Genomic DNA, 21,740 nt, shown 5'->3' with positions numbered 1-21,740 from the left:
ACCTCAGCCTCACAGAGTATCTGGGATCCCAGGCACATACCACCACGCCTGGCTAGTTTTTGTATTTTTAGTAGAGTCGGGGTTTCACCACGTTTGCCAGGCTGATCTCAAACTCCTGGCCTCAAGCAGTCCACCTGCCTCCACCTCCCAAAGTGCTGGGATTACAGGCGTGAGCCACCATGCCCGGTCCTGGACATCCTTTTGAGGGACACAGACATCTCACTTGTGGAAAACAGCCTCACCTAGCAGAGAGTCACAAATATTTAAAGAACTGTAAGAGTATGTATCGTCTCTTGAAATAAGTGCTTTAAACACATCGTCTTCATTCTCTGGTTTTCCAAGTCCCGAGGGAAACTTGTTGAACCGGTGTTTCTGGGCTTGCAGGGAGGGTGACATGGGTGACTGGGATTCTACAGAAGGTGTTGGGCCTGTTACCCCTTCCCTCATGGTGGGTGGATGGACAGCTTGTGCTGGGGTTGTCCTGAGTAGGGTGCCTGTCTGTGGGTAGTGGGGACTACTCCTTGTTGATTATTTAGTTTTATTTTTGCTATTCTAGAGTGGGGCTGTAGGCAGGGGTTATTCGTAGCTCAGAAAGTGGGGGACCATACAGGGATGAGGTGCCTGTGGGCCCCTGGCCTTGTTGAACACTAGGCAGGTGTGGACAGTGAACTCCATGCTGGGGTGGTGAAGGGCATCCAACCTCTACCCTTACCAGGAAGATGCTCCTGAAGCACTGAAGTCCACTTCGCCCTTGATGGAATTTCCCGTGGTGCAGTGTCTTCGGTGGTAGTGACTGGAAGAGGCGCATGTGTGGTTGAGGACCAGCTGAAGCTTGGAGGCAGCCCCTCCTGGTGCTCAGAGATTCTGTAGTCTGCGGCTTTGGGTTTTCCATGGAGTCCTGTGGTAGCCACTGAGAAAAGGTGACCAGTGGGCTCCTCAGCTGGGTCTGGGCGCATTTCTCCATTTTACCACGTACTCAGGGGGTTTGGGATGAGTGGGACTTTAAGTTCTTTACTCAGAACTGTGCTGGAAAGAGCACTGGAGAGTAGCTTAGGCCCACAACACAGGTCTGGTGAGCCATAGGGTCGGTCTCACACAGGTCAAGTCACTGTCTTGTGCCTCAGTTTCTCTCTCTCTCTCTCTTTTTTTTTTTTTTAGATGGAGTCTCGCTCTGTTGCCCAGGCTGGAGTGCAGTGGTGCAATCTCGGCTCCCTGCAATCTCTACCTCTCGGGTTCAAGCAATTCTCTGCCTCACCCTCTCGAGTAGCCGGGATTACAGGCGCCTGCCACCATGCCTGGCTAATTTTTTTGTATTTTTTAGTAGAGACAGGGTTTCACCATCTTGGCCAGGTTGGTCTTGAACTCCTGACCTCCTGATCCACCCGCCTCGGACTCCTAAAGTGCGGGGATTACAGGTGTGAGCCACTGAGCCCGGCCGAGTTTCTCTGCTATAAAAGTATGATTGTCGTCATTACAGTGATTGCTGATTGAGGGCTTGCTCAGCACCTTTCTGGGGGCTCAACGAATGTTCTGTGATGTTGAGTTCACCACCCTATACCCTGGGAGAGAGGTAGTGTGTTTCCATTTCACAGGTCAGCAGACTCGAGCACAGAGAGGTGAGGTGACCACTCTGAGGTAACACAGCCTGGCAGGAGTGGAGTTGGGATTCAAGGCCTGGTCTGAATGGTGGTGCTCTCACATTGCAGGTGCACTCCAAGGGACCCTTGCAAGGTGCTAACAGATGTGAATGCCTTTTGGAAAGTCAAAATTGGTGTTCAGATGGGAGACATTATTTTTCCACACCAGTCAGAGTGAACTTGTGCATGGCTGTGTGCCGGCCAACTGGCAGTGGACAATGGAGTCACCTCTATTTCTTGCAAGGACAGTGGTGCTGAGTGTCTATTATAGGGGTCCGTTTTCCCTGGGATCTGGTGGGAGGCATTCTTTCAGGACCTGTTCAGCTAAACAATGCCTCATTGTGGACATGAAGGCCTCTGGACCCTGTGGTTCAGGGTGACCTTTTGAACATGCTTAGCAGCCATTATTATAATAAATATACAAAATGCAAACTTGTGATAAAATACTGTGTGTATTCCCTGCTTACCAAGCGCCAGCCACTGTACCAAGTGTTGTATATTAACGAGCTAATTCAGTCCTCACAGTGACGCCAATCCAGGCTCTCTTTCTCCATATTAGAGCTGAAGAAAAAGGAGTAGAGAGGTTGCGACTTGCCCAAAGTCACATACCTAGAAAGTGGTGGGGTGGGTTAGAACTCAGGTCTGTTTGATTCCCGAGGCTTCCTGCCCAAGCACTGTCTGTCTCAACCCCACCTGGTCAAGCCAAGCAGTGAGGCTCCAGGGAACTTGAGGTGCCTTAGGTCAGGTAGGAGCCCCAGGTATGCCTGGGGTCCAGACCGTAGTGTACTGGCTGCCAGCGCAGGCCATCTCCCCTTGATAGGTGGGTGGGCAGGCTGCCCTGAGTCAGCAACCTTCTCCTGAGCCCAGGAGCTCAGCATGGAACTCAGCTGTGCTGGTGGTGGCCCAGCTGCCAGGGTGTTTCAAAATAGAAGCTAACCCTGGAAAGCTCTACTGCCCACTGCGAGACTGTTGTGGAAGAATGGAGGGAGAGAACAGCTGCATTGGGTACGCAGACCTGCTACCAGAGCACAGGGCCATCAGCCTTTGCCAGCATCCTGGAGCTTGAACCAGGAACTGTTCCCCTGGGTTGTTTCTTCCTGGCAAGAAAGAGAAAGTGCTGGAGTGTATGTGTGTGCATGCGTGCATGTGTGTGAGTGAGCTGCTGATTGTGTTCGCCCCCATGTTGGCTTTTAGAGCTAGGGTTGCCTTCTGCTGGGGAAGTTGCTTTTCCTGGTCCTCAGGGCTAGGAAGAGGTGCTGTTTCTGTGATCACTGGCTGGTCTGATACCCCTCCTATAGGCTGGCCTAGTTCTGCCGTGACAAACCACCTAGAATGGTGTTGGTGAAACAGCGGGGCCAGAGACTTTTCCATAGTACTCTCTTCCTTGGCAGAATCATAAGATGATGGCAATGATGATGATGTTGGTTGTGATTGCTCTGTTGGTTGGCGTCTTTGCAGGGATCTGGTGCACACTTACACTTGGTAATCCAGGAGAGTTTAATGAAGACATCATTTGCAAAGCTGTGGACGGGGTGTCAGGTCTGGTCTGTTAACACCCTGAGGCCTACAAGAGAGGGAGCTTCTTGGCAGGAGCTGTGGCCTTGGGTAGAGGAAGGTAGTCATTGCCCATCTGAAGCCTAGCAGGGAGGGAGACTCGGGGTGAGTACCCCGACTTCATTCTTCCCTAAACTCCCGTCTTCTGCAAGTACCTCACGTTGAAAGGCTAAGCCCAATCATAAGCCCATGGACAGCAGTCCATAATGATCAGTTCTGGGGGCACAGAGCAGGGTGGAAGGGAGGAGAATGGATCTAGAGGGGCAGACAGAGTATCCAGTGTAGTGGATTATGGTTATTACTGCCGTTTGTTGAACACTTACTCCATGCCAGATACTTCTGCTGTTCTGCCTGTTTCACTTATTCCTTGTAACAACTTCCTTAGGCCTAAGGCCTTTCCTCCCAGCTGTTTTTAGCTGAGTCTTGGAGACCCATGGCCACCCTGCTCCCTGTATCAACCATTGCAGTAGTTGTTGGCTCTCTAGGGGTGCAAAGCTCATCTGTCTGAATCCTTCTATTATTACTATTTATTTCTTTTTATTTTTTATTTAAAAGAGACAGGGTCTCACTATATTGCCCAGGCTGGTCTCGAACTCCTGCATTCAGGCGATCCTCCTGCCTCAGCCTCCCAAAGTGCTGGGATTAGAGGCGTGAGCCACCATGCCTGGCACATGCCTGAATCCTTTTGAGGGAGCCTCTGCAGAGAAAAGAGCATATTTCTACCAGGTGGGGGCCTGGTAGGTGCTTAGTGCGGGGACCATCCTGAGCTGCTGCTTCTCAGTGGCACCTGGGGGCAGCCCTGCCTGTTAGGCACAGGCTGAGAGGTAGGGCAGGAGGAGTTCCATCTCTTCTGGCAGGCTCTTCTTGAACAAGCGCCTCCGGTGATTCTTGTGCACCCTGAAGTTAGGGAGCTCTGCCCTGCTCATGATTTCTGGCAGGGTGGTCAAGCCACTAGTGGTCACCTGGGAGTGAAATGTGCCCCGACGGACCTTGCCTGATAACTCTTCCATCTCAGTGTAGTTTAAATCTGTTCTTGCAATCTGTATGGACACTCTAGGTAGCCTTCTGGCATTGCTACTGCAGCAGCCTTGGAACGTGATTTGGGACACAACACAGCTCAATTTCAGGCACAGTGGTTGGCTTTTAAAGTGCTTTTTTTTTTTGGAGAGGGAGTCTCTCGCTCTGTCACCCAGGCTGGAGTGCAGTGGCACGATCTTGGCTCACTGCAGCGTTTGCCTTTGGGTTCAAGTGATTCTCATGCCTCAGCCTCCCAAGTAGCTGGGATTACAGGCACTTACCACCACACCCGGCTAATTTTTGTATTAAAATTCTTTATCCTTAAACAAATTATTAGTATACACAAACAGCTTAAATAATGAAGCAGAACAAAAAATGAAAATTCAATTTGAAGTGCATTCCTTCCCTAAACCTCCTTCTCCAGAAGCGCATCTAAGCCAGCCCCAATTTGCAGATTGGCTTGTATCCTTCCACATGCTTTCCCATCCATTCATGAACATAGAAAGATGTGTAAAAAGGTTTTCCTCCAATTACATGGAATTACAAATTTTCTGACTTTTTTCATTTAACTGTATCATAGCTAGCTAGCTTTCTTTCTTTCTTTTTTTTTTTTTTTTTGTTTTGTTTCGAGACGGAGTTTTACTTTTGTTGCCCAGGCTGGATTGCGCTGGTGTGATCTCAGCTCACCACAACCTCCACCTCCCAGGTTGAAGCAATTCTTCTGCCCCAGCCTCCCGAGTAGCTGGGATTACAGGCATGCGCCACCACGCCTGGCTAATTTGTTTTGTATTTTTAGTAGAGACAGGGTTTCTCCATGTTGGTCAGGGTGGTCTCGAACTCCTGACCTCAGGTGACCCGCCCACCTCGGCCTCCCAAAGTGCTGGGATTACAGGCATGAGCCACTGCACATGGCTATCATAGCTTCATAGCAACTTTCTATGCCACCACATCCACCTTATTTTTATTTTTTTTTTTCTTGTGAGACAGTCTCGCTCTGTCATCCAGGCTGGAGTGCAGTGGCACGATCTTGGCTCACTGCAACCTCTGCCTCCTGGTTTAAGCTTGTGCCTCAGCCTCTCAAGTAGCTGGCATTACAGGTGTGCACCATCACACCTGGCTGGTTTTTTTTGTGTGTGTGTGTGTTTTTAGTAGAGACGGGGTTTTGCCATGTTGGCCAGGTTGATCTGGAAGTCCTGGCCTGAAGTGATCCACCCACCTCAGCCTCCCAAAGTGCTGGGATTACAGGCATGAGCCACCCACCTTATTCTTTTTGATTACCATATGGTACTCCTTAGTTTGCAAGTATAGTACCTTAATTTTTATTCATTCATTTTCCTTTTGATGGACTTTAAGTTGCTTCTGGGTTTTGTCTTACAAATACTGCTGCAGTGAGCATCCTCATATACACATCTTTGAGTAGTGCCTTGGTTGCTACAGTGGGGCAGGTTCCTAGAAGTGGAATTGCCACTAGGATTAATGCTGGGTTAATTGCTCTCCAGAAAGAGTGTACCTGTAGTACTCCCCCTTGGCGTGAACGAGAGTGACTGTTTTCCACACCCTCACTGACACTGGATATTATTTACGTTTTTGCCAGACTGCTGGTTAAGTGAGCTTCTGAAACACAGATGTGGTAGTCACTCAACAGGGGCTCTTGGTGGCCCTTAGAATAAAATCCATGCATGGTATTGAGGTCAGAAGCAACCAGTGCTTCTGATGGCACTTGGTCTCCTCAGCCTGAGTTCAGCTCTCCTTAGGCCGAGGTGGGAGCAGGCAGGGAGTGGAGGTCGTTGCTAGTTGAGGGTCTCCCCAACTCCCCCACTCTTGGTGATGCTGCAACAGTGAGCCTGCAGAGGGAGCTCTTACTTCCTGGTTGCATTGTAATGAGTTCCTATTGTCAGATTCCAAGTTTCTACTTTTTTCCCCACTGCTAAATAATACTTTGATGCTCATTGCTCATTCACTCATCAAACACATTTATATTGAATGCCTATTATGTGCCAGGGCTTAGCATCTTTATATACATAACTTTTTCCATATTTTGGATAAATTTATGCATGACAGGCTCTGGGGTGCTTTGAATTCAAAGAGGTGATTTTGGGGGTAGGTGTATGGGGTAGGGTGGGGTGGGGGTACGGTGAGCACAGCAGCTGTCATTGCTATTCAGCTGATGAGCCAAGAAGGATGTGTACCCCCAAGACAGAGGTTACGTAAGTATTATGCAGACTGTGCTGGGTGATAGATACACTATCCTTCCCCTCTGAGCTTCCAGTATGGGCCGGATTTTCATTCCTCAGCTGGAATGGGGCTTGCATAATTTGTTCAAGGTCAGCCAAGGAAAGGTTGGGTAGGTAGACTGGCAGGCTGTGGAGGGGAACCAGGGACTCCTGTATCCTGGTGTGACTTGCTGGTCCTTCTCAAAGTCTTCAGTGACTGCAGGCAGGTCTGCTCAGCCTGGCCCTGCCCATCCCTCTGTTTCCTACCAACCAGTGGGAACGAAGCCCCCAGGCTCTGCCCTGAAGCCATCACTCAGGCAGAGAGGCCTGTGGTTCTGACTTCCCCAGGATGCCCTCTGACTTCTGTCTGTCCAGGGCTAGCTGCTTTGCTGATGCCAGACTGCCCAGCTTCATGCGCAGCCTCTAGAGGCTCAGCTTGTGAAGGCCCCTGGGGGGTGGATGCTGCAGAGACAGCTGTGTATCAGTAGCTAACTGTACAGACTCCGATTTGGAGCAGATCTGGGTGGAAGGAGTGACTGGGAGGGGTGGGGGCCAGGGTTCAGCCTTCAAGTCAGCACCCTGGCAGGGTGTTAAGTGAAAGCAGGTTGCCGACTTTTCTTTCCTCCAGTCCTCGCCTTAGAAAATTAATGCAGATTTTCATTTCTATCATAAAATTGTCTCTGAAATGGGTTCGAGAGCTGTGTAAAAATGGGCATTTTGGGGGTGCTGTCTGTAGCTGTAAGAAAGCTGAACTTCTCGGAGCAGCAGAGCTGTCTCGGGCCTTCCTTAGTTCCGTCAGATCAGTGCAGCAGGGGATGGGCCGAAGTGCACAAAAAGCAGGAGGGGAAGCTACCACTACCTGGCAGTTGGGGGCCTTTAGTGAAAGGGCGAGTCATCCTTTTGCTGTCCTCGGTGGTGTCACTTCAGGCCCAGGAGTGGACTTGACTCCATTCAGCCAGTGGTTTCTGTGAGTCTTCCTTGCCAGGTGCTATGCTGGGGAGAATGCTTACCTGGGGGCCCAGAACGGGGGAGATTATGCTTCATTGTCGGTGTTCAAGGAGATGGGGAAGAGAGCAAGACAGAGATGAGAAAGCCAGCATCCAGTATGTTTACAGTGAGGCGTTGGATAGGGATATGTTTTAGTGAACCAGCAAGTTCACTTGCGTGCTGCTGGTACCAACTACATGGTTGTGTTGTGGAACCCCACAGCCCCAAAAGAGCTTGGCCATGTCGGAGCTCCTAGAGGCCCCAGGAGGGGTCCGGTCTGCTCTTCTGAGCTCTGCTCTCTGAGTGCCTTGTCCTTGGGTGGTAATCTCCTTAGTGGCCTTGTACTTCAGGCTGATGTTTGCTGTGGGTGGGGTGTTTTTTGACAGGTGGCTGTGCTTGTTGGATTTTGGGGATTAGCGATGAGAGAGGGCATTTGAGGAGCATTTAATGGATGAGTGCTCTGCCTTTATCCTGAGCGGGGACCAGTCCAGATGTGAAGGCTGCTGTGTCTGGGAGGCGTCTCTTCTGTGGGGTCAGGGGAGAGTCGTGGGGAAGGCTCTGGCTCCTAAGGTCCAGGGAGGTCTTAGGTGACCCACAGATATTACCACTGGACTGCTTCTCCTTCTGCCTCCCCAGCCCCCACCCCGGCTGAGTTTGTGGCCCCCCTGGGAGGCATAGCACTGAAGAGGGGTGCTTGGTTCACTGATGGTTTGTTAACCCTGTCGGGTGGAGAATGTTCTGGGCCCTTTACTGTTATGTTCTGTGTCTGCCTGGGGTTACATTGCCTCAGCTTTCAATCCAGAGTTGTTCTCCTAGGAAGGTGTCAGGTAAAGGGTATTTCTTGAGGATCTGGTGGGTGGTTTCCTGGTCTGTCCCGAGGGGATGCACCTACAGGGTTAGTTTGGGAGGGAGGAACAAGTGGGGAGAGGGGAGCCGCCAGACTTGAAAGAGCCAGTGGCGGGCAGTGTAAAATGGATCTTCCCCCCTCATCTCTCTACCCTGATACTAATGTGGGCTGACCTGTCCATGGTTTCAGCCTGATCATGTGCAAGAAATAACACAGCAGCGACAAAAATAGGACAGAGTAAACAGCTCGCTGCTCTTCTGTCTGTGCTCTGACACAAAAGTGAGCTGGGATAAAATTAACAAAGCATCTGGAAAAAGTAAAGTAGGACCTGGATCACAACTTCACAATTTAAAATTGTAGAAGTTATACTGTTTCTTTTACAAAACATACTCAATGAGTCTGTGGCCTCCTGCAATGCCTTTGAAGTTAAAGCTTTGGCCAAGAATGCAACTTCCATTTGTGATATTGTTCCCCTGGGATCACTTGAACCACTTTTTAGTGGGCTCACCCCCACTCACCAGGAGCATGTCATACATGTGTTTATTTGTGTGAATATATATACATATAACTTCAGATGGTATATATGCAGATGAATTTTGATAATTTAGGTATACCGTATTTTAAAACGAATGGAATGGTCCTTCTGGTTGAGACTAATGATTCTGGGGATGGAGAAGGTGCAGGAGATGAGGCTTTCTCATGCATGACCCCCTCTCCTCCTGGGCAGAGCACACCGTGTACAGTCCCAGATTAGGATATTAATCCTGTGTACACAGCATATACAGCATGCCAAAGCAAAGCCTTCCAGGAATGCAGTGTGGTCCTTAGGGCAAAGACTATTTGAGTTACTCTCCTTCCTTGAACACCGAGGTGCTTAATCAATGTTTGTTGATTGACTTAGTGATATGCAGCAATCCCAAGTAGTCCTTTGATGGTTGGTTTTAAAAATAAAGTTACACTGGAGCTCAATAAATATTTGTTTAATGTATTTGGAGGATGTATTTGGGTTTTTTCCATGTGAAGAGCTGCCAAACTGGTTTGGTTTTACTGTATTCTCTATGAGAAATATGAAGTGGGTTCCCATAAAGTCCAAAAGTTTTGTGAAAAGTTGGGCCCATCCTGGCATATAGTAGGTACTCCATAAATATTTGTTGAATGAATGAAATCAGAGCCACATGGAAAATGATGTTCCCATGAAAAGCTCTGATTTCTATTCGGTGCATTTAATGTCCTAGTAGCTGACATTTTGTAAGATGATATGTTTTATTGGCAACAGTCCTACAATTCAGTAAAGTCACTGGCTCATGGGAATGTGTCTTTGACAGTTTATTCATTAAGCAAATATTTCCTGACTCCTACTCTGTTCTGGGCCTGGGCTCAGTTCTGGGGATGCTGAGGAGGAGAGGTCTAAATTGTTGATCATCTGTCAACAAAGACTCATTGAGTGTCTCAAGCTCTGGCCACAAAATAAAGGACAAGACAGCAAGGGCTTCTTGGCCCATCTGGGAGGATAAGCTACCTGGTAGTCTTAGTGCTAGGTGATTTTTATTGGTTGCTAATTACATCTAATAATTGTTATTGATGGAAAGCTAATTTCCCTAATTACCAATGCATTTATTCTGGTGATTCTTTTATCGTAGCAGAAGATGGCTGTGCCACCCACGTATGCCGATCTTGGCAAATCTGCCAGGGATGTCTTCACCAAGGGCTATGGTGAGTGTTGCAGAGAGGGGGTGCCTTTCAGCTCACAGACTGAGTTGGCATGTTTGAGACTTTACCGATAACTGTTTAGGAGACCTGGGTAGGTCAGCTGTTCTGAACTTTCATGTGAGGGAAAAAAGAAGCTTTCATTTGTGTGGCAATTGTAGCAACTTTGGTTGTGCACCCAGTTGGACAGGCTCCTGCATTGGTGCTGTCAAGTGGGTATTCTTGTTTTCTTTTCCAAGTGTGGAGCAGCCCTGTGGAAGCTGCTGCAGTGGAGCGCGGCTTCTATATTTAGCCTGTGCTTAGGCACATGCCCACGAGGCCCAGTAACTGTGTCTTTGCCAGCTGTCAGGTGTCTTCTTATCAGACCCTGCTGGGAGTGCAGGTGGGACCCAGGTGGGGGTGCCCATTCTGTCTGCTGCTGTTCCATGGCAGCTGAGAGCTCCCCCCACGAGCAGCAGCAGAGACTGGGTGCCCTCAGCCCCTGTGGCAGGAGTGTGCTTCTTTTTAAAAAAGCATCCTGAAGCAACCATGAGGGAGGCAGAGGTGCTGTTCTCTAGTTAGTTATTTAACCTATTGACAGTTGTCTTCTTCTTTCTTTAGGATTTGGCTTAATAAAGCTTGATTTGAAAACAAAATCTGAGAATGGATTGGTAAGTTGTCCAACCCACATGGAACATGAGTATTTGTTTATTTTTATTTTATTTTATTTTATTTATTTATTTTTGAGATGGAGTTTCGCTCTTGTCGCCCAGGCTGGAGTGCAATGGCGTGATCTCAGCTCACCACAACCTCCACTTCTTGGGTTCAAGCGATTCTCCTACCTCAGCCTACCGAGTAGCTGGGATTACAGGCACCCGCCACCATGCCCGGCTAATTTTGTATTTTTAATAGAGACGGGGTTTTTCCATGTTGGTCAGGCTGGTCTTGAACTCCCGACTTCAGGTGATCCGCCCACCTTGGCCTCCCAAAGTGCTGGAATTATAGGCATGAGCCACTGCGCCTGGCTTATTTTTAGTTTTTAAAAAGATTTTAGATTCAGGGTGTACATGTGCAGGTTTGTTACATGGATGTATTGTGTAATGGTGAGGTTTGGGCTTCTAGTGTACCCATTACCCAAATAGTGACCATTGTATGGAACGTGGGAATTTGTTGTAGATCAACAAGTAACTGTCGTGACCTGGCCCGCAAAGCCAAAAGAAGGTACTTTTTTTTTTTTTTATTCTGGCAGTTTTTGTGGTTTTCACATTCATTCCATTTTCTGCATGATGGGTGGTCCAGGGGAACCATGCCAGTAGGCCCCCAGCTGAGCAGCGGGTAATACTCAGAGGAGAATGGGGCAGGTCTCAGTTTTAGTTTTCCTTGTGCTTCTTATTTTCAAATTCACCTGCATTCAACCACATAAGTGTTTTTAAAGTAATCTTAATAGTCCCTTTGAAATTGTGTGTGCAGTAATTGTTGGAAGAAAGAAGTTTTGGGTTTGAATTACCGCTGTGTCAGCTTTAGCTCAGTGCTTTTTCTCTGTACCGGGCTGGAGTCAGGATGGAAGGGAGATGCTTTCCTGTGCAGACTGAAGAGTTACAGGGAGGAAGGAAGCTGTCTGCTGACAACAAATTCCCCATAAGATTTCTTTACATAGCAGGCTCCTTTACTCCCATCTGTACTTTAAATACCTGTTTGAATTGTAGAGTTAGCCTTGGCCCCCCCACGTTCGGGGTCTTGCCTCTTGCAGAAAGGCAAGTATAGTGTTTAGGAGTGAAGTGAAGCCAAGTGAGTGCTATGATGCAGGCTGTGACTCTCTCTCTCCTTTGAAGGAATTTACAAGCTCAGGCTCAGCCAACACTGAGACCACCAAAGTGACGGGCAGTCTGGAAACCAAGTACAGATGGACTGAGTACGGCCTGACGTTTACAGAGAAATGGAATACCGACAATACACTAGGCACCGAGATTACTGTGGAAGATCAGGTAATGGCTGCTGTGAAAAGATGTGGATTTATTAATTCGCATCTGCCAGCCTGCCTTGTGACTAAATCTACTGGCAAATTTCTTTTCTGTTCAGCTTGCACGTGGACTGAAGCTGACCTTCGATTCATCCTTCTCACCTAACACTGGGTAAGAGTTTCATCTGTTTTCTCCACAAGGATGTTCTCTGATGTTGCAGGTGGTGGAAGCCCTTTGTGACAAAATGTTTTGGGGGCTGACAGCACCTAAAATATGGTCTCCGAGACCTGGCGATTTAAGTCCTCCGGTTTTGATTTGGTCCCAGGGGTCGTATCCACATCTATGCAGTAACAGACTATGCTATAATGAGCACTTCCTAATTCAGGATTGGTGTTTACCCAACAAACGATTTCTAAGTGCCACCTGTGCTTGGCCCTGTGCCCATCTGGAGATCTAAGGGTGCCCAGGCCATGATTGTTACCCGCCAAGGAGCTCACTTTCTAATAGAGGATTCAGCCCAGTGTTTAGCCATGTTTTGTAATAAGATTCTGCATTTTGTTAGTGTTCTTCTAGTTTCTGCCATGGAGGTTGCGGGATTTCTGTTCAGTAATAGCCATTTCATGTGAGTTAGGCTGCTGGTGATGTAAGTGGCCATGACCAAACGGGAGTGGGTGACATTTGGAAGCAGGGCCTAACTGGTCACTGTTGCCAGCCTCATTTCTTCAGGCATGGAAGTCCTTCTCCCAGCTGCCTGCTTAGGGACACTGAGACCCTGTGGGTGTAACTGCAAGGTGGCTCCTGAGGCTGCACTTTCGCCAGGCCTTCTGGCCACAGATGTATTAGGCTTGTTAGTTCTTGACCCATCACTTGGCATGATAGCATGGTAGTCTGCCTCAATTCCTGGGTGCTTTTCAAAGTGCCTAGAAGGAATTATTCCCTTTTAGAATACACCCTTGTTTTTTCCACTCACATTGGTGGGTCTTCTAAACCTGGGGAAGGTTGTTTTATATAGTGATGTTAGGATCAAGGGCATGTACTGAATTTCAGTTTTTAAAAACTGTGGGCCGGGCGTGGTGGCTCACGCCTGTAATCCCAACACTTTGGGAGGCTGAGGCAGACAAATCACCTGAGGTCGGAAGTTTGAGACCAGCCTGACCAACGTGGAGAAACCCTGTCTCTACTAAACTTAAAAATTAGCTGCGCATGGTGGGCGCATGCCTGTAATCCCAGCTACTCGGGAGGCTGAGGCAGGAGAATCGCTTGAACCTGGGAGGCGGAGGTTGTGGTGAGCCAAGGTGGTGCCATTGCACTGCACCCTGGGCAAGAAGAGCGAAACTCCATCTCAAAAGAAAAAAAAAAAAGAGTCGGATGCAGTGACTCATGCCTGTGATCCCAGCACTTTGGGAGGCTGAGGTGGGTGGATTGCTTGAGGTCAGGAGTTTGAGACCAGCCTGGGCAACATGGCAAAATCCCATCTCTAATAAAAATACAAAAATTAGCCAGGCATGGTGGTGTGTGCCTGTAGTCCCAGATACTTGGGATGCTGAGGCATGAGAATCGCTTGAACCCAGGAGACAGAGGTTGCAGTGAGCTGAGATCGCACCACTGCACTCCAGCCTGGGCTACAGAGAGAGACTCTGTCTCCAAAAAAAAAAAAAAATTGTGGTAAGATATACATATAAAACTTAACATCTTTAAGTGTGTAGTTAAATGGCACTATGAATTTTTCAGTTTTGCCATTCATTTTTTTTTCTTTCTTCCTTTTTTCCTTTCCAACAGATATTTATTAGAGGGAGGATCTACCAAGTGCAGACCTGTGCTGGGTGTGCAGTGCACACAAGTGACTGGGCACACAGGGTTCCTATCCTCTGGAGGTGTCTTCTTATAGCCTGGCTATAGATGATCTGAAGAGACCATTGTTACGGGGCTGATTTACTCTCATTCCTCTTCGCTGCTGTAGTTTCTCCTGCAAGAGCACTGCCTTTTTGCAGTGCTGTGCACTCTCCCCCCAGGAACTCTGCCATGGTATCAGGGAGCGGTTATCCGGAAAGATCCTGGGATAGGATGAGGGGCTGGAGGATGTGCCCACATGCTTGAATTTGCTGCCTGGGACTTTGCCTGCTGCCCTGGGATAGCACACTTTGGAATTTGTAGGCAATTTTCTTCCCATGACCTTAGGGAGCTTTGCAGAGGTCTCCAGGCCCTGCAGTATAAAACACAAAGGAAAGTTTTTTGGTTTTTTTTTTTGGGGGTTGAGGGGGACGGAGTCTTGCTCTGTCGCCCAGGCTGGAGTGCAGTGGTGTGATCTCAGCTCACTGCAACCTCCTCCTCCCGAGTTCAAGTGATCCTTCTGCCTCAGCCTCCCAAGTAGCTGGGACTACAGACACGGGTCACCATGCCTGGCTAATTTTTGTATTTTTAGTGGAGACGGGGGTTTCACCATGATTGGCCAGGCTGGTCTTGAACTTCTGACCTCGTGATCCGCCTGCCTCGGCCTCCCAAAGTGCTGGGCAGATTCATGTGTTTCTCCTGCCTCAGCCTCCCGAGTAGCCGGGATTACAGGAATGCACCACCACACCCAGCTAATTTTGTATTTTTAATAGAGACAGGGTCTCTCCATGTTGGTCAGGCTGGTCTTGAACTCCTGACCTCGGGTGATCTGCCCACCTCAGCCTCCCAAAGTGCCGGGTTTACAGGCGTGAGCCACTGCACCCGCCCCCTTTTTTTTTTTTTTAAATTTACTTTTTATTTCAAAATAATTTTATACTTAGAAAAAAAGTGGTAAAAATAGTATGCAGAGTTCTCCTGTGTTCTTCACCCAGCTCCTAATGTTAATGGTTTACGTAACTGTAATGATCAGAATCAGCAAGTTAATGTTGATATCATATAGTTAATTGATCTGTTGTCACAATGACGTCTTTTTTCTGATCTGTGATCCAGTTCAGGTTCCTAAATTGCATCTAATTGTTAAGTCTTCTCTAATCTGGAATATTTTCTGACTCTGACACTTTTGAAAAAGAGTGGCCAATTATTTTGTTAAGATGTCCCTCAGTTTGGATTTGTCTGATGCTTCCTTATGATTAAATTTAGGTTATGCATTTTTGGCAACTGTAGTTGTTGTGTTATATTCTTCTCAGCACCTGATGTTAGGAAGAATATATCAGTAGGCCTCGTTTTTGGTGATCAGTTTTGAAGTGGTGTCTGCCAACTCTCTTCATTGTAAAGCTACTATTTTTCTCTTTGTAATTAGTAAGTATCTTGTGGGTAGACACTTTGAGATTATGCAGATATTCTATTTCTCATCATACTTTTGCTCAAAAATGGTAACATCCATTGGTGATTCTTGCCTGCAACAGTTACGCTTGGCAAATGGTGACTGGAGTGCAGTGGTGCGATTCTGGCTCACTGCAACCTCTGCCTCCTGGGCTCCAGCAATCCTCCTTCCTCAGCCTCCCAAGTAGCTGGGACCACAGTTGTGTGCCACCAAGCCCAGCTAATTTTTGTATTTTTAGTAGAGATGAGGTTTCACCAGGTTGGCCAGGCTGGTCTAGAACTTCTCAGCTCAAGCGATCCACCCGTCTCAGCCTCCCAAATTGTTGGGATTACAGGTGTGAGCCACCAAGCCTGGCTACAAATGGTGATTTTCTTTTCTTTTTTGTTTTTATGAGATGGGGTCTCACTCTGTCACCCAGGCTGGAGTGCAGTGGTATGATCTCGGCTCATTGCAACCTCTGCCTCCCCGGCTCAAGGGATCCTCCCTCCTTGGCCTCCCCAGTAGCTGGGACTACAGGTGCCTGCTGCCACCCCTGGCTGATTTTTATATTTTTGGTAGAGACAGTGTTTCACCATGTTGCTCAGTCTGGTCTCGAACTCCTGAGCTCAAGTGATCTGCCTCCCACCTTGGCCTCCCAAAATTCTGGGATTACAGGTGTGAGGCCAGGCCTCAAATGGTAATTTTCTATTGCCATCCTTCCTTCACTTGTTAATTGGTATTCTACTGTAAGGAAGAGCTATTTCTTCTTCCCCATGTATTTATTTAATCAATTATTTATTTATATTAGTATAGATGCATGGACATTTACTCTATGGGCTATAATCCACAGTGTCATTTATTTTGTTGCTCAAGTTGTCCCAGATATGGGCTTTGGGAGAATACATTCTGTGTGCTTTTTGACAAACCTCTGTCGTTTTTCAGAGCATGTCTTTATTTCTGGTTTTAGAAAGTGTACCACGCTCATCTAGTACTTGTTTTTCCCCAGTCCTGCTATCTGCCATTTCTCCAAGGAGCCTTGGTTCTTTATGTTGGAGAATGATATTTAGAAACTAAGATTGTAGGCCTGGCGTGGGGGCTCATGCCTGCAATCCCAGCACTTTGGGATGCTGAGGCAGGCGGATCACAAGGTCAGGTGTTTGAGACCAGCCTGGCAAAACCCTGTCTTTACTAAAAATACAAAAATTAGCTGGGTGTGGTGGCGCACACCTGTAATCCCAGCTACTCAGGAGGCTGAGGCAGGAGAATCGCTTGAACCCAGGAGGTGGAGGTTGCAGCGAGCCGAGATGGTACCACTGCACTCCAATGTGGGTGACAGAGCAAGACTCCGTCTCAAAAAAAAAAAAACAAAAGTAAAATTCTGGGTGCTAGATGTACATATTGCTACTGGGTATTTGAGGAAAGTTCTGGTGGTGCATCATGGAGATTAGAAATGAAAGCTGGCTTTCCAAAGTGACTGAGGGTACAGCCTGGGAAAACACCTGGCTCCCAGGAGGAGCGGAGTGTAGACCACATCTGGATGAGGCCACAGACCGCAATAAGGACCAGCACCCACACTGAGTATCCACCACAAATAAAGCTTGCTTGTTAACCACAAATCAGTCAGGCCTCTCTCGGGTGCTTGTCAAATTAGCACTACTGTTGAAATGGCTTAAAAATAAATCCCAATAATATCTGAAAGAGGAAGACTCCACAGACATGGTGTGCAGTGTTAGAAAGAGACCTAGAGAGAAGCCTGAGCCACTCCCCAGCACTGCCGTTTCTCTTGGGGATTGTGGGCCCTGGCCAGAATCCAGTGAGACAGTGGGTGGGGGTGCCATGTAAACTGGTGCAGGTGGTGCACACCACTGGTCAGAGGCCCTGCCATAGGCATCATAGTTTGTGATCATCAGCAGCTTTTTATTAAAAATTGAAAAAGGAGGTGGTTAGAAGATGCCTGATTTTATATTTCTTTTTCCCTTTGTAAATGTCAGCCTCTCAACAGCTGTCTAATCATCAGTCATCTCAACCAGCCTGGTGCCAATCACATACTTGGCTGAAACCCAGACTTCTTTCCCCAAAGAGCAGGCAGATGAAGATAGGTTTTTCTTTTTTCTTGAGACATCTCACTCTGTCGCTCAGGCTGGAGTGCAGTGACGTGATTTCAGCTCACTGCAACCTCCACCTCCCAGGTTCAAGCAATTCTCGTGCCTCAGCCTCCTGAATAGCTGGGATTACAGGCACATGCCACCACGTCCTGCTAATTTTTGTATTTTTAGTAGAGACAGGGTTTTTCCGTGTTGGCCAGGCTGGTCTCCCACTCCTGACCTCAAGTGATCTGCCCTCCTTGGAGTGCTGGGATTACAGGTGTGAGCCACTACGCCTGACCAGTTTTGGATTTTTCTTATTGAGAGATAATTTGGTTGTTACTCCTTTCCTTCAAACCTTACCAAAATGTACAGAAGTAACTTGAACAAAGTTGAGGTTCCAAGGCATAAGTTTCATTGTCACTTGTTCTGTTGGTGAGCAGGTCTGTGCACACCTACTCCCAACTGCTGAGGGAGCTGAGCGGCCAAAGAAAGAGACTGACAAATCCAGTTTCTCAGAAAGAAACATTTAATAGAGACTTACGAATAGAAGCGATGTCTCAAGCAGCCAAGAGACAGTGGATCCCTGCATTCATCCTCCAGAAAGTATTCTTTATATAGCAAGCTTTTAGATTAAAGACATGTGCATGTCTTAGACCATCTTGCAGAAAACTCTTGCAAAACTTGTGACCAAAGGGAGGTTAGATAAGCATCTTTACTTTTTAAATTTTTATTTATTTTTTTGAGACAGAGTCTCACTCTGTCACCCGGGCTGGAATGCAGAGGCATGATCTTGGCTCATTGCAGCCTCTGCCTCCCGGGTTCCAGCGATTCTTCTGCCTCAGCCTCCTGAGTGTCTGGGACTACAGGTGTGCACCACCACACCCAGCTGATTTTTGTATTTTTAGTAGAGATGGAATTTTGCCATGTTGGCCAGGCTGGTCTTGAACTCCTGAGCTCAAGTGATCTACCTGCCTTGGCCTCTAAAAGTGTTGGAATTACAGATGTGAGCCACTGTGCCCGGCTGGCATTGTTTCTTTTATGGGATTGTCTATGATGCATTCCTTGGTCGTCATGGCTGTATTAGGCTATTCTTGCATTGCTCTAAAGAAATACCTGGCCAGGCAAGGTGGCTCACGCCTGTAATCCCAGCATTTTGGGAGGCTGAGGCAGGCAGATTGCCTGAGCCCAGGAGTTGGAGACCAGCCTAGGCAACATGGTTAAACCCCGTCTACCCACATGCACACACACACTAGCTGGGCCTGGTGGTGCGCACCTATAGTCAGTTCCAGCTACCTGGGAGGCTGAGGTGGGAGGATCACCTGAGCTCAGGAGGTAGGGGCTGTAGTGAGCCATGATCGCACCACTGCACTCTTGCCTGGACAACAGAGTGAGACCTTGTCTCAAAAAAATAAAAAAATACCTGAGGATAGCTAATTTATGAAGAAAAGAGGTTCAGTTGGCTCATGGTTCTGCAGTCTGTACAAGCAGAGCACAGGCATCTGCTCGGCTTCTGGGAAGGCGTCAGGAAGCTTTTAGTCATGGTGATTGATGAAGCAGAAGCAGGCACATCACATGGCAAGAGCAGGAGCAAGAGAGAGAGAGTGGTGGGGAGGTGCCACACGCAAACAACCAGATCTCATAACTCATTATTGTGAGGACAGCACCAATGCATGAGGGATCCACCCCCATGGTCTAATCACCACCCAGCAGGTCCAACATTGGGGACTGCATTTCAACATGAGATTCAGAGCGTACAGCATCCAAACTGTATCAGTGGTGATTTTGCTTCAAGACGGTGTCACTCTTGCCATGGAACAGGCTATTTTCCTACATCACTTGGGAGGGGTGCTGGCTTTATTTTCAGCTGTGACCTCTAAAATTCTTGTCTCATTGAGAATTTGGAATGTTTAACCTTTATTTTATTTTTTTAATGAGAAATCTGAAACATACAAAAATATACAGAAAAATATGTTTAACCCTCATTCTATTCCTATCACACAGCTTTGATAGTTACCAACCTGTGGCCAATCATGTTTTATTTATACAGCCATAAATATAACACTCCTCCACGCACATACTATTTTAAGTAAATAACAACTCTTAATTTCAGCTGTAAATATTTTATTATGTATCTTTAAATGGCAAGAATCCATTTTAAAGGAGCATAACCATGATATTATTAATATATTGAAAAAAGTTGATCATTTCTTTTTCTTTTTTTTTTTTTTAAAGATGGAGTTTCACTCTTGTTGCCCAGGCTGGAGTGCAATGGTGCGATCTCAGCTCACGCAGCCTCCGCCTCCCGGGTTCAAGTGATTTTTTTGCCTCAGCCTCCTGAGTAGCTGGGATTACAGGCATGGGCCACCACACCCGGCTAATTTTGTATTTTTAGTAGAGACGGGATTTCTCCGTGTTGGTCAGGCTGGGCTCGAACTCCCGACCTCAGGTGATCCGCCTGTCCCAGCCTCCCAAAGTGCTGAGATTACAGGCATGAGCCACCGCACCCAGTGGATCATTTCTTAATATTGTCAAATCTCTAGTCTGTTCAAATTTACATGATTGTTTCATGATTTTTTTTTTTTTTTGAGACTGAGTTTTATTCTTGCTACCCAGGCTGGAGTGCAGTGGCGTGATCTTGGCTCACTGCAACCTCCACCTCCTGGGTTCAAGTGATTCTCCTGCCTCAGCCTCCCAAGTAGATGAGATTACAGGCATGTGCCACCACACCCAGCTAATTTTTGCATTTTTAGTAGAGATGGGGTTTTGCCATGTTGGCCAGGCTGGCCTTGAACTCCTGACCTCAGGTGATCCACCCACCTCGGCCTCCCGAAGTGTTGGGATTATAGGCGTAAGCCACCGCACCTGGTCTTTTGCTGTTTTTAAAATAACAGGTTGGTTCTCTAGTCTCTAAAGATGACAGCTATGTGATTTGAGTGTTATTATAATTCTTTTTTTTTTTTTTTTTTTTTTGAGACGGGGTCTTACTCTGTCACCTAGGCTGGAGTGCAGTGGTGCGATCTCGGCTCACTGCAACCTCTGCCTCCCGGGTTCAAGCATTTCTCCTGCCTCAGCCTCCTGAGTAGCTGGGATTACACGCCCACCACCGCGCCCAGCTAATTTTTGTATTTTTAGTAGAGACGGTGTTTCACCATGTTGGCCAGGCTGGTCTCGAACTTCTGACCTTGTGATCCACCTGCCTCAGCCTCCCAAAGTGCTGGAATTACTGGCATGAGCCACTGCGCCTGGCCCTGAGTGTCATTATAATGCCTAGAATAAACATACTGTTTAATATGTTCCAGCCTATTGCTAATATTTTTCTTATTGAGGCTCACATTGCTCCATTGTCGAAGCCCTTGGGAGCCTCTTCAGGTTACCTTGTAAGTCCTTTTGCCTCCACCCCAGTAGTCTTCAATAGCTTTGATAGATGTTTTAGGTTACTGTGTACATTTCCTGCCTAAGATCTATAGTCGGCCATTTCTCCAAGGAGCACTGGTTCCATTTAGGAGGAAATGGTCTAGGTGCTGAGGATGAAGCATTAATCTCAATGTGAATAAAGCTAGAAGTGAACAGTGCTGTGTAGTCCTTGAGGCTCTGAGTGGATCTGGTTCCTCCTGTGGTCTCTGCTGAGAATGCAGCTTCCTGTGGAAGATGTCGATCTTGTAACTGAATGATAGAGACAATCAGATAAAAATGGTCCATGTTGTATTTGTTCGATGTGATCTTGTTCTCCAGTGTGTACTTTTGGTAAAAGACATGGTAATAATAGGTCTGCAGGTGACACTATTCACCTGCTCTTCCTAAGGGATGCTGGGTCTTGAGGAACAGGCAGTAGAGACACTGAACTGCTTATAGACTCACATCTGGTATCATCAGGTTGGACCTGGGGTACTGTCTGGCTAACTAACACTTCCTGGCCCCCATGACTGCAGAGTTCCAGGTTCTACATCAGTACCCGGTTCTCTGAAATATGTACTCATTGGGGTCTCATGAATATGGAATTGAAATCCATTTTACTGTTGTACTCACTTAGAGGGAACATAGCCTTTGTTTCCTTACTTAACCATGTGAGCCACAGAGTAAGAAGATAACGTCTCTTTAAAAGCTGCTATTTAGGTAGCTGCCTTCATGGCAGATAAATCTTTTCCACAGGTTTGGAAAATATCAAAGATGCATCTGTTTCATAATTACATGGTGGCTTTCTACCTAATGAATGCCTGTGTAGGCTGCTACGTAAAGCATACAAAGAGGATAGGAGAAGAAAGTTACTTCGTATTTATTTTTCAGGCTTTTCCTATCTGTGTTCTCACTTCGTTAGTGTGGGGTTTCTGCAGACTGAGTCCCTGTGGAAGAGAGGTTGTGTCCTGCTCATTGTGGTACAGCAGTGGCTTAAGGGAGAACTGGAGCACTGACTTCACCCCCACCCCACTCCCTTTATTTGACCTGGGATTAAAAAAAAAAAAAAAAAGACAACTTGCATTTCAAGGTGAGTTAGCTTTTG

General features: G+C 47.3%; 1 protein-coding gene across 11 annotated transcripts in view; it reads left to right on the top strand.

The window, feature by feature from the left end:
* VDAC1 (voltage dependent anion channel 1) overlaps positions 1–21,740 on the top strand; it is a 33,531-nt gene that overhangs the window by 2,717 nt on the left and 9,074 nt on the right. For 4 of the 11 annotated variants that reach the window (XM_055386615.2, XM_031011042.3, XM_055386613.2 and 1 more), the window contains exons 2-5: positions 9,896–9,968; positions 10,563–10,612; positions 11,774–11,926; positions 12,021–12,073. In XM_055386615.2, the coding sequence (XP_055242590.1) occupies positions 9,902–9,968; positions 10,563–10,612; positions 11,774–11,926; positions 12,021–12,073 (323 nt within the window). In that variant the 5' untranslated portion in view covers positions 9,896–9,901. Of the gene's footprint in view, positions 1–715; positions 921–9,895; positions 9,969–10,562; positions 10,613–11,773; positions 11,927–12,020; positions 12,074–13,681; positions 21,736–21,740 lie in introns of those variants that run through there. The other 7 variants (XM_055386616.2, XM_031011043.3, XM_055386617.2 and 4 more) reach the window with 4 other exon arrangements.

Source organism: Gorilla gorilla, chromosome 4, assembly GCF_029281585.2.
Source record: "Gorilla gorilla gorilla isolate KB3781 chromosome 4, NHGRI_mGorGor1-v2.1_pri, whole genome shotgun sequence".
Classification (NCBI taxonomy): domain Eukaryota; kingdom Metazoa; phylum Chordata; class Mammalia; order Primates; family Hominidae; genus Gorilla; species Gorilla gorilla.
This window is presented reverse-complemented; position numbering and strand designations above follow the sequence as displayed.